The sequence below is a fragment of the Chionomys nivalis genome, chromosome X (genome assembly GCF_950005125.1).
Source record: "Chionomys nivalis chromosome X, mChiNiv1.1, whole genome shotgun sequence".
Classification (NCBI taxonomy): domain Eukaryota; kingdom Metazoa; phylum Chordata; class Mammalia; order Rodentia; family Cricetidae; genus Chionomys; species Chionomys nivalis.
The window spans coordinates 113,727,906-113,741,242 of record NC_080112.1 but is presented as its reverse complement, the minus strand read 5'-3'; the positions used below and the strand labels follow the sequence as shown (position 1 = coordinate 113,741,242).

At 41.3% G+C, this 13,337-nt stretch overlaps 1 protein-coding gene across 1 annotated transcript in view; it reads right to left on the bottom strand.

The window, feature by feature from the left end:
- Window positions 1-2,726: 2,726 nt before the first annotated feature.
- Thoc2 (THO complex subunit 2) overlaps window positions 2,727-13,337 on the bottom strand; it is a 71,120-nt gene continuing 60,509 nt past the window's right edge. The window contains exons 9-11 of the mRNA XM_057760735.1: window positions 11,281-11,403; window positions 10,004-10,086; window positions 2,727-2,901 (exon numbers count right to left, since the gene is read on the bottom strand). Coding sequence (XP_057616718.1) covers window positions 2,727-2,901; window positions 10,004-10,086; window positions 11,281-11,403 — 381 coding nt within the window. The remainder of the gene's footprint in view (window positions 2,902-10,003; window positions 10,087-11,280; window positions 11,404-13,337) is intronic.

Sequence of the window (13,337 nt, the reverse complement as noted above, 5' to 3'; positions counted from 1 at the left end):
AAGTAACCTTGGCATGTATTCTAAACACTACGGAATAAACAAAGTCATTAAGCTAAATCACCAAGCACTTTGGTGCCAGCCACTGATGTTTGGATTCCTTCCTCCTTCCTTCCCTCCCTCTGTCTCGTCCTCACCTTCCTTCTCCTTTTCTTTTCTCTCCCTCCTGCTACTCTCTGTCTGTTTCACTACTTCTCCTAGTCTAACCTCATAATGAAAATCCTGGTGACTGAATCTCTCAAGTGCTGGGGTGACAGGAATTCACCACCACAATTTTTTTTGTACACAATACTAGTATAATTTTTGCATTTGTTTTGTTTTTAAAGAAAGCCCTGCTATATTTTGACTGGCAACAGCTCACAATCTAGATTAGCATATAAACCTCTGCTTCCTTACCGTGGTGTGTGTGGTTGTTTCCTGCCTTGCTAGCACCAACGTGTTCCGTCCCTAAATTCCTAATAAATTGCATTCACTCACCCACCTCTCAGAAAGTTCCTGCTAGTTCTTATGCACCAGGTCTTGTTAACTCACCGAGAAAACTATCAGGTGGGGATTCACTGGGAGAGCCTTTACTATCAGTCAGTGCCTGGGCCCAGCCTTACATCCGCAATTATTTGAAAATCAACTTTTTCATATAATATATTCTGATCGTGGTTTCCTGTCCCTCATCTCCTGTCAGATCCTTCCCATTCATCCAATGCTATGCCTTCTCACCCTCTCTCTCTCCCTCTTTTTCTCTCTCTCTCAAAAACAAACAGGTAAACAAATAAATAAACCAGAAGAAAACAAAACACATAGAGAAAAGCACAAGGAATACACACATGTATGCATGCACACACCATAAAAGCACAAAACTAGAAACCATAATATATAAGCAAAACCAGTAACATTACAAAAACAAATGTCCATACAAACCATTATGAGACAAAAAAAAAAAAACTTCCAAAATACCGTTGAGTTAGTTTTGTATTGATTATCAACTGCTGGGCAGGGGGCCTGCCCTAAGTGTAATTTGTATACTCATTAGAGACTCAATTAGAGAAAGCTAATTTAGCCTTTTCGAGGGGTTGTCAATTTAGTATTCCGCCTGGGTTAGGAATTGAGGGATCATGTCCACTTCCCTTCTTAGCACTGGGTCCCCATTTGACTTAGACCTGTCTTTTAAATCATACATGTGTCAGTCCTTCTGTAACTGGAAGGCAGTTTCCTTGGTGTCTTCCATTTCCTCTGGCACATCTGGGATTAACTCTGCTTCTATTAACATTTGAGGTTGGATGAGTCTCTGTTGTGACAAGGCTACACTGTCTTTTCTGGCCATTTAGAAACAGAGACTCTACCCTTGATGTGCCAATGTTACATGAGTAAAACCAAAAATATCTCTTGACATTGCCAAATAACTCCCTAGGGGAAGGTAAGTCAAGACATCCAATGTTGAGGGCTGTGGTTCTAAACCAATTAAGTTCTCTGAGTGCAGCATGATGTTCTTTAAAAAATACGCTCTAGTGATGTCAACTTGCGCCAAGGTTAAAAGCCACTACTTTACAGTGATCATTGAGCCTTAACTTTCTCAACTTTAAAAAGGGGGTGATGAGAATATGTGCTTCATAAATCGTTTCAGACATAAAATAATATGTCCAAAAATAAATGTAGTGTGATAGTATTTCTCCCATCTACTGTGAAACACTTATCCAGGGCTTATAAAAACTGTAGTCTGCAGTTTATTTTTGTATAACCTGTGGGCAAGCTAATTTCATGAAATTCAAACTTCATATGACATTATTTGAATATAGCGTGAGTGTTAGTCCAAGAATTTATATCTTGGAAGCTTTGTCCCCAATGTGGTGATGTTGAGAAGCAGTGGAAACTTTAAGAGGTAAACCTAGTGAGAGATTACAAGTCTGGCCCCTCTCCATGTCCTCAAACTTCCTAGTTAAGCACATGACAAGTTCTCATCATAATAACATCTACCATGATGCCATGCAAGGAATCCCTCTCCAGAGCCAGCTCTATGCTATTTGCATTTTCAACCTCAAAATTTATAAACTACTGGACCAATACAAGACTAGGCCTGCCCATCAATCAAATATGGCTTGGGAATGGCACTGTTGATGATGTTGAGGTGAATTGTCATACTCCTCATGGTTCCCACCTATCACAAACATAGGGGCATCAGCAGAAGGGGAAAGTATGATGATCAATTTTTCAACTCTTGTGTGGAACAATTCTGTATCTGTAATTATGTTTTAAATAAATGCCAATTGGTCAATTGCCAGGCTGGAAGCCAGACAGGAAGTAGAGGTGGGGCGATGAGAACAGGAGTATTCTGGGAAGAAGGAAGCTCTTTCTCCAGTCCTGCCAGAAACAAGATGTGACCTGCCCAGCCAAAAAAGGTACCAAACCATGTGGCTAACATATACTAGAATAATGGGCTGGTATTTATTATAAGAGTAAAAGAGCTAATACAAAGCCTGAGCTAATGGCCAATCAGTTTATAATCTTATGGAGACCTCTGTGTGACTTTCTTTGGGACTTTCTGGCTGTGGGAATTGGGCAGGACAGAAACCCCCACAAGCAGGCCCTCACGTTACAGAATGGCGTCCAACCTAATGTTACACAGCTCCACCCTTCAAATGTATCCCAGCCTTCTCCATGGTGGTCAAAACACCATTGGACTTCACAACATACCCAGCATCAGCATTGCCCCATTCAATGTTGGCATGATCTCAATCCTAGAAGATTGAGATGGCCTTTCCATTGATGACAAGTTTCCCATTCTCAGCCATGAATGTCCCATGGAACTTGCTGTGGGTAGAGGCATACTGGGACATGTTGACCACATAGTTGAGGTTGGTGTAAGGGTCATTGGCAGCAAAAATGTCTACTTTGCCAGAGTTGAAGGCAGCCCTGATAACCAGGCACACAAGAACACAAAATTCAGTCAGTCCAACTTTCACCACCATGTCTCAGGGAAGAGGCTGGCACTGCATGAGAAGATATGGCTGTCTCTGAAAAGGCAAGGAGCAGGAGCCTATATTTTTAAAACTAAACTTTAAATTCATATCTATTATTTTAACTGTGTAGACATGTAAGTTTCAAAGGTCCTAAAATATGGAACATAATAGAGTTTTAAGTTATATTTATTATTTAATATTATATCTATGATTATTTTGCCTGTATACGTGTGTGTGCACCATGCCTGGTGCATGCAGAGACCAGAAGAAGGCATAAGATACTCTGGATATGAAGTCACAAAGGGTAGTGAGCTGTTGTATGGGTGCCGAGAAAACAACTTGGGTTCTCTGGAAGAGTAGGCAGTGCTCTTAACCACTGAGCCGTATCTCCAGATCCTTCTCTTTTTCTCTAATAAGATTTTCCCAGGCCCAAGATATTTTTATAAAGATTATTGGAACTAAACTTCAATGTGAGGAAGAACTAGGATCAGGAATATAAATGAGCTTAAAAATAAAAAGGGATTCCCAAACCATCTGTACTTAAGATTATTGTGAAATTTTAGAGGCATTTCCACTGATGTTAAGAAGAAGGCAAGAATAAATTTGCCAAAAATATCTTTACCATCATATATGATTATACTGAAGGTCACAAACAAGGCAATAAGAGAAAAATAACTAAATAACTTAGAACTAAGCTGAGCAATAGTAGCACACGCCTTCGATTTTAGTACTTGGGAGGCAGAGGCAGGTGGTTCTCTGAGTTTGAGGCCAGCCTGGGTTACAGAGTGAGTTTAAGGACAGCCAGGGCTGTTACATATCTCAGGGATTGACTAGTTTAGATGATCAGGGACAGAGATGGCTCTGATTTCAGGTCCAAACTGTGTTTCTTTCACTGGTCCTTTTTAGCCTTTTGACTCTAATCTTGGGGCCAGGACATATTTCTTTCACTGGTTCTGATTCTAGTGACAAAGTATACATTCTTTGGCACTGTTTTAAGAGTCAGGTCATGTTTCTTTGATTCTGGGTTCAGGTCTAGAGATGTTTCTTTCTCTGGCTCAGGTCTCAGATTCAGGGTGTATTTCTTTCACTGGCTCTGGGTTCATGGTGCTCAGGGATTGGTTGGTTTTCTGCTTACAGATTGGTCAGTTTTCTTGCTTCAGCTGGCCCTTCTACCCTACAACCAGAACAGACATTTTCCTACCTTCTGGGTGGGTGAGCGAGCATGTAGTCAGAAGTCCAGACATTGAAAATAATTTTCAGGTGGGCATCCATTCTGTTTCTCCAGAATGAGCAGTGCTGGCAGGGCAGAGGAAGAACTGAACAGAAGGCAGGAATGACAGCTATGGCAAAAGGAAGGGTTGTGCCTTGAAGATGGCACTGTGAGCCAAATACAAGTACAGAATCCCCCAAGGGTGAAGCAACACATTCTCTCCTAACACTTCTGGAGGGAGGTTGGCCCTGCCAACACCTTCATTTTAGTTGAATGGAACTTATTTCAGACTTCTGACCTGAAGAAAATTAAGCAAATGATGTGTGTGGTTCGAAACTTTTATCCTTGCACAGCACTGTATCACTAGCCTGAGGAAATTGACAGTTGCCAAAATGAGACCACTAGCACCCCAACATAGATTAATGCAGTGATGGAGGAAGGTCATTGGTTAAAAAATAAACTGTTTGGCTCTCATAGGTTAGAACATAGGTGGGTGGAGTAAACAGAACAGAATGCTGGGAGGAAGAGGAAGTGAGCTCAGAAGCCATGCTCCCCTCTCCCGGGCAGATGCAGGGCAGCTCCTCTCAGAGCCAGATGCCATGAAGCAAGCCGCCAGGTCAGACATGCTGAATCTTTCCCAGTAAGACTGGTGCTACACAGATTATTAGAGATGGGTTGATCGGGATATGAGAATTAGCCAGTAAGGCCTAGAGCTAATGGGCCAAGCAGTGTTTAAAAGAATACAATTTGTGTGTTGTTATTTCGGGGCATAAGCTAGCCAGGCGATCAGGAGCTGGGGCAGCAGGAACACAGCCCGCAGCTCCCACTACAAAATGGCACCAAGATGTTTATAACTGAATCCACAGAAAGCCTGAGAAAGCTTGGGAAAGAATAGAGTAAAGCATGTTTTCTTGGTAGCAGCAATTTCTCGGGTCTGCTCTGCTTGCTAGAGGCAAGCAAGTGCTCTCATCTAAGAGAAGCTTCCTGACTCAGCTTTAGCTGCAAAACCCTGCAGCTCTTAAGAGGTCCTGCCACGAAACACTTAAATGGTGTTGATGTAAAGCTGAACACGTGCTTTTCGGTTTTCAGCCATAGCAGGAAAAAAGCTGTGCCGATTTAAAATGCCGGCTTTCTGGGCCGTCCGGTCAGGGAAAACTCTGACTCTTTCAAGCAGGCGGTCCTGACTACGGAGCTTTTGAGTGTTGCTTAATACTGTTGCAGCCTGCTTGCTGGCAGGGACCTTGAAACGCCATAGAGTTGTGGCAATACAAAATGGCTACAGCTGTTACCTCTGCCATGAGGCTGGAAAGCTAAGGAATGGGCTAGATCCAGCTGCGAAAGCCATGGCTTTAGTCCTACCGATATTGCTTGGTAAATTAAAGACTCATGTGGTCACAAAAAGAGAGATATTCAATAAAAGAAAGATTCAAAGTTGAAGAAAACATTTAAATGATTTACAGTATGTTAAAAATATATACAGGCTAAAAGTTAAAGTTCTTAAAAATAAAAAAAAAGGAAGACAGAAAGTAGTTGGGTGTGATAGTACACACCTTTAAACCTAACACTTGGGAGGCAGAGGGAGATTGACCTCTGTGACTTCAAGGTGTGGTAGCACACGCCTTTTATCCCAATGCCTGGTGGGCAGAGACAGAAGGATCTCTGAGAGTTCAAGGACAGCCTGGTCTACAGAGTTATTCCAGGTCAAAGATACAGAGAACCTGTCTCAAAAAGCAAAAAATAAAAGTAAAAATAAACAAAATAGAGGTTAAAATAAAGTGCACAAAGATGGAAAATACACAGAGAATTTTGATACTATATGCTATTATGCTCTGTTTGAATTGTTTGAATGCTGAGGAAGGAGCAACAGCTGCTAAAAGATATTTGTTTATAAATGCTACTGAACTAATCCAACATAGATATTTTGAAAATACCTTGACTTCAGAATTTGGATCTAAGGATATGATACTTTGGAAAAGAGATTTTTCTTTTGTTTTCACAGAGGATGAGACTCTGGATTTCTTCTATTCCAATATGGTATGATAGACCACGCCCTCCTGAAATGTTGCTGGGAACACCTTCAAAAAATTACTTCACTCAACTGCCGACTGAGATGACCCTGGCACACAGGTTATACCATGAAAGACCTAAATAACAACGCCCCCATTCAGCAGGAAGCAGTTTGGAGAGAAATAACTACATCCATATTCCCAAATATTGTTTATAAATGTTCTTTTACATTTAAAGGGGGATATGATATAGGTATGAATAATTTGCATTGATACGGATTTTGCTTTAGTGATTTAAATTTAAGGTCAATTTTGTTATATGTATATGTATTTCTGCTCTTGATTAAGGTATTGTGATTGTGTAGCTTATTTAAAAACATAATGGATATAGGTTGTTAATGGATAATCAATAATAGTCAAGCTTGTAGTCATGTTAGTTAAGATTTTCTAGATGTACATAGATATATTTTAGATAGGCATTCTTCATATCTCTCAAAGATTATAGAATATGGCATTTTAAGTGTTTTAATAACTTAGGACATTTCATGACAATGAGACACTCTGCTCCTGGCAGCACCAATCTACTTCAAGAAGAAGATGGGTATCGAAGAGGATCCTTATGGAGTTTGATAGCCATTTGGGCAAGAAACTGCTCTTGCCTGGACTGTTGCATAAACTGGACACAAAGAACCTGCAGAGAGAGGACTGCTGAACTTGCCTAAAGGTGAGATGATCTTTCAGGGTTCCTGATTCATGAAAGAGTCTGCAAGACATTCTGCAGGACACAGCAGATAGTGACTGAACTGACTTTAAAATTTCCTGCTTCATGGAAATGCCTGCTGAAAACTATGGACCTGTAGGCCAAAGATGGATGCCCCAACGGTACAGAGAAACTTTGGGTGACTGTCCAGGCAATGAGATGTCTCTGTGATTTCTAGAGCTTTGTAAGTTGCTTACTTCTCATTTACTTAGGTAATATTATATCCTTCTGGAGTCTTTGATGGAGTTGAAGAATAGATAGATAGTTATAGTTGTTTTCCTTAGTTATGATAAAAGATAAAGTAGATATAAATATTGTAACTGTAATTTTTACTTGATAACTGTTTTGTTATATGTAATTTTGCTGTTAAAGTTAAAGCCTTCTTTTGTTTTTTTTTTTTTGTTTAAACAGAAAAAGGGAAAATGATGGAGGAAGGTCATTGGTTAAAAAAATAAAGAAACTGCTTGGCTCTCATAGGTTAGAACATAGGTGGGTAGAGTAAACAGAACAGAATACTGGGAGGAAGAGGAAGTGAACTCAGACGCCATGCTCCCCTCTCCCGGGCAGATGCAGGGCAGCTCCTCTCAGAGCCAGACGCCATGAAGCAAGCCGCCAGGTCAGACATGCTGAATCTTTCCCAGTAAGACTGGTGCTACACAGATTATTAGAGATGGGTTGATCGGGATATGAGAATTAGCCAGTAAGGCCTAGAGCTAATGGGCCAAGCAGTGTTTAAAAGAATACATTTTGTGTGCTGTTATTTCAGGGCATAAGCTAGCCAGGCAATCAGGAGCTGGGGCAGCAGGAACACAGCCCGCAGCTCCCACTACAAATGCAGTACTAGCAAACACTGGTGTAACCAGTGTCCTATCCATAGTATGAACTTTTACCACAAATGCCAGCTATCCAAATTCTACTGTGTCTAAGAATTTCTTATATGAAATAGAAAAATTGTTGGTATTATAAAAATTGACCCTTGAGAACTGGGGGTGGGGAGCTATGTTTATCACATGACAAAAGGAAAAGCACTTCCGTTGCCTCTGAGCTACAGTTACCTCAGGAAAAAACATCTTTGCCATTAAAAATCAGTCTTTTTGCAACTGATGGAAGCAGATGCAAAGATCCACAGTGAAGCACTGGGCTAAGCTCCCAAAGTCCAGTCAAAGAGAGAGAGGAGTGACAGTATGAGCAAAGGGGTCAAGACCTTGATGGGGAAACCCACAGAAATACCTTCCCTGAGCTAAAGGAAGCTCACTATTCTGAACTGACAGTGAGGGACCCAGCATAGGACCAAACTAGGCCCTCTGAATGTGGGTGACAGTTGTATGGCTGGGACAGTCTGTAGGGCCACTGGCAGTGCAGCCAGGATTTATCCCTACTTCTTGAACTGTCTTTTTTTGGAGCCCATTCTCTCTGGAGGGTTACCTCGCTCAGCCTAGATATAGCGGGGAGGATCTTGGTCCTGCCTCAAAGTAATGTACTAGACTTTGTTGACTTCCCATTATAGAAGCTTTATCCTCTCTGAGGAGTACATATGGGTGGGGTTGGTGGAAGGTGGGGGGAGGGGAAGGAGTGGGAACTGGGAATGGTATGTAAAATTTCAACTAAATAAGAAAAATCTAGTCTTTTCATGAAACACCATTTTTAATTAAAAGAATTACTGGCAAGCCAGGCATGGAAGCACATCAATAATCCCATTACTCAGAAGGCTGATGTGAAGAGAACATGAGCTTTGGGAGATACAGTGTTGACAGAGCACCATTCTGTTGACAGAGGATTCTGTCTCACCCAGTCCTGCAGTCATTCAGTCCCAAAGAAACACAGAGAGGTCTACATTAATTATAAACTGGTTGGCCTAGTAGCTCAGGCTTCTTTTTAACTCTTATAACTTATGTTAGTCTATGATTTTTGTCTGTGTTAGCCACGTGGCTTGGTATTTTTTTTTTTTTTTTGGTAAGACAGTCACATCTTGCTTCCTCTGTGGCTTTGATGACCAAGCACCATTCTGTTGACAGAGGTTTCTGTCCCACCTGGTCCTTTGTTGGCAAGGCAGTCACATCTTGCTTCCTCTGCATCTGGGTTACGACTGTAGACTGAAACTTCCCTCTTCCCAGAATTCTCGTTGCTCTACCTCTACTTCCTGCCTGGTTGTCCCACCTATATTTCTTTCCTGGCTCTGGCCAATCAGCATTTATTTAAAATACAAGTGACAAGGTACAGACCATTGTCCCACAGCAATACAGCATATCTTAGTCTGTGAAGAGACACTATAACCAAGACAGAATATAAAAGAAAGCATTTAACTAGGGGCTTGCTTACAGTTTCAGAGCATAATTCCATGACTGTCATGGCAGGGAGTATGATGGCAAACAGGCAGGTATGGCATTGGAGAAGTAATAGAGAGCTCACATTCTGATCTACAAAGAGGAGGGAGGGAGGGAGGGAGGGAGGGAGGGAGGGCAAGAGAGAGAGAGAGAGAGAGAGAATTGGGTTGGGCCTGGTATGGGATTTTTTGAAACCTCAAAGCCCACCCCCAGTAACACAATTTGTAACCTTCCAAAATAGTCTACCAACTGGGAACCAAGCATTCAAATATTGAGCTAATGGGAGCCATTCTCACTCAACCAGCACACAGCAATATCTTATCTTAATCAAACAGAATTACTAACAAATTTTTGATTATTCAGTTTTGGAGTTTTTAGCAGATATTTGTCTAAAATTAACAAAAATTAACCTGTCACTTCAAAGAAGGTAAGTTAACTGGGTTAACAAAAAAAAAAATTTCAAGCTTTCAAGTAAAAATTAGAATTCTGGAAAACTTGTATCTATTGCTATTATTACTATTAACATTATAGCTTTCGTGACACAAATATCTTCCTGATAAAATCTAGTAACAAGTATGATTTTTATTCTATATCATAAAATATGTCACTATTTGGAGCATCTAAATAACCAGGTGATGTAACATTGTTGTGTGATTTCAATCCATTTAGCCAATGACTTTTGGGGCAGCTAGACCTAGGGCATGGTCTTGTCTGCCTACCTGACAAATTATAAACTGAGGGAAAGGATCTCTCACTCTCTTGCTCTCTCGGTGTCTTGGGTGGTTGGAAGAGAGCAGGTAGCTTGTGGTTGGTGCTCTTCACGCCTTGCGCAGAACAGCTGGACAAATGCAGCTGAATCAGCAGCAGCATCTAACCGTTCTGTATCAGTGAGTGCCTCCCCTTATTTTATATCTAAATAAAATTTTGAGAACCTTTACCAGACGCTCATGGATTCACACTATGTAACATTTTTCAAACATCGATCCATAATTTTGAAAAAGCATGCATGAATAAGTGCTCCATTTTAAATAAGGATTAACTAGAGAATTTTTTTCTATATAAGGACTCAAAATATTCATTATATAATCTCAGGTTCTACAAAGAAATGTCACTTATCCTATTTTGGAATGTTATGAAACAATACCCACCAGTTCCTAAACAGGCTACTAAAATGCTTTTGTCTTTTAAGGATAACATGATAGCAGAGTGATACAAAAGCATATAAAATAATCTCACTCCGTTTTTACTAAGATAAACATCAAAGAGATTTGGAATAACATGAATCAATGTTATTTCTTCCACTAAATGTTCCTTTTTGTAGAAGTAATTTTTTATCATTTAGACTTCATTTTAAAGTTGCATACAAAGGCAGCTTAATTTTCATCCATATGTCAACACAACATATATTTCTCTGTTTTCTTGAACATGAGAAGAATCTTTATTATTTAAATCACTGTTCAAGCATCTACTTTTCACAAAAAAAGTATAATACAGAGTAATTTGGGTATAATAACATCCTTATTGGGGCAGGATTACTACTAAAAGACACTAGAGTAAAACCAAATTCCTTTGCAGAGAACCACTTTTCAGAAGCCACCTCACTCACCTTGCCAAGTTTTCATCTATTTTTCGACTGTTCACTTGAACTCCTCATACTTTCTGCCTTTCTGGCAAGTTTATTCGCCTCCAAAGCCTTACTCTGTCTCTTCTGGATCTCTCTGTCTCTCTGTCTCTCTCTCTCTCTGTCTCTCTCTCTCTCTCCTCTTCTCTCCCTCCATCTACCTCCCTCCCCCTCCCCACATCACTCTCACCCCTTCTCTGAATGCCAGTGGAAGCTACCCCTTGGCAGTAGAAACATGGTGATAGATGAAGACCTGTTGTGATCAGCTCCCTGCATTCCTCAATGCAAACCTTTTTGTAGTGCCTGTAAGATGCAACGAACTTAAAAGCTCTCCTTCACTTGGGTTCTCCAATTTCTCTTCCCCTTGCCTGCACCTTATCACCAAGCTGGGAAGTTATTCTAGTCTCTGACCTGGAAAGGTAACCGCATTCTCAGAGGAAGTGCAGGAGTTACACCAGCTCCGAGCTCCCTTAGCAGCCTGGGCTTCTCTTCCTTGGTAGACTCTAGTGTCCCTTTCTTGTGATCTTCACTCACCTTTGAGCACAAAATGTGAAATCTGAACAACATGGAGGATGGTTTTCCACTGATTATGGAAAATTTCCTCAGTTCATGTGCATCCCATTTTCCCCAAAGAAATGGGTCACAAAATATAGAGGGGGGAGGGCACAGTTATCTGTATAATTTGCCAAAATTCAGATTTCTGGAACCCAAGTGGATCTGAGGTGGACACCAGATTTACACTTTCTCTAATTCTAAATATTGCTGCTTGTGAACCCTTGACACACCAGATGCCTTCAACATATTCCATTTTCAATGAAGGTTTTCCATTCAGAAATCTGAAGCTCCTTCGTGGCTGTGAAATTTGTCCTAGAGGCTTCACAATTGAGATGAAGGCAAGGTTAGGGTTGCAAGAAAATGCAAATATACTTTTGTCTTTTTTGTTTCCCTTGCCCACTCTTCTGCCCTCATCTCTCCTGACCTTCTGCTTGCCTCTTTCTCACCAAATAATATTTAGTCAGGGTTCTCTGAAAGAACAGAGCTCAGAGAATGAATATCTAAACAAGATTTATTAGATTGGCGTACATAGTATGATTTGAGTAGTCCAATAATGGTGATGTCAACATCAGAGAGGCTAAGAACGTAGTAGTTGCTGGATCCACATGCATGTCTTCAGCAGTCCCAATCTGGCAGAGTCCTGGCCTGGAGGGTTTCTCTAGAGCCTCTACTCACTAACCTATGTCAGAAGTAAGAAGAAGCTGTTTCTAATATTGTGGAAGAATAGCAGCAGCAGCAACAGAGTAGACAAACTCAGCATGGATAGCAAACACCAGGCAGGAAAGGAGCAACAAGCTCTCCTTCTTCCCTAGCCTTTTATCTGGGCCACCATCCAAAGCTGCCACCAACATTTAGCGTGGCTCTTCCCACATCAGTTAAGACAATCAAGACAACCTCCCACAGACATCCCACAGGCTAACTCGATGTAGACAATTCCTCATTAAATCTCTCTTCCCGGGAGATTCTAGTTTGTGTCAAGTTAACATTTAAAATGAACCTTCACAGTACTCCCTTCTGCTTCCATGACAAACGAATTCCATCACTCACTCTCTCCCCGCTCAAGATCTATTCCTCCATCTCATGGTCCCACTCCTAATTTGATACACACACGCACACACACACACACACTATGACTTTAAATATAGATATCACACATGAATTAAAATATTATTTATTTTTAAAACAATCTTATTTTACATAACAATCCCAGTTCCCTCTCTCTCCCCTCCTCTCACTTCCCCCACCACTTTCTCACCACCCCATCCCCCTTCAACTCCTCAGAGAGGCCTCTCATGGGAAGTCAGCAAAGACTGTCACATCACTTGAGGCAGGACCAAGTACCTCTTCCCCGTGTATAGACTGAGCAAGGTATTCCTCCATAGGGAATGGGCTCCAAAGAGCCAGATCATGCGCTAGGGATAAATACTGGTTCCACTGCCAGTGGCCCCACAGACTGCTCAAGCTACACAACTGTCACCCACATTCAGGGGGCCTAGTTTGGTCTTATACTGGTTTCCCAGCTGTCAGTCCAACGTCATTGAGCACCCACTAGTTAAACTCAGTTGTTTCTGTGGGTATCCCCCATCATAGTCTTGGCCCCTTTGCTCACAATATCGCTCCTCCCTCTCTATGACTGGACTTTAGGAGTTCGACTCAGTGCTTAGCTGTGGATCTCTGCATCTGCTTCCATCAGTCACTGGGTGAAGGTTCTATGATGACAATTAAGGTAGGCATCAATCTGATTACAGGAAGGGCAGTTTAGGTACCCTCTCTACTACTGCTTAGATTATTAACTGGGATCATCCTTGTGGTTTCCTGGGAGATTCCCTAGTGCCGATTCCCTGCTAACCCCACAAGCACTCCCTCTTTCAAGGTATCTTTTTTCCTTGCTCTTCCTCATTGTCCTTTACCCA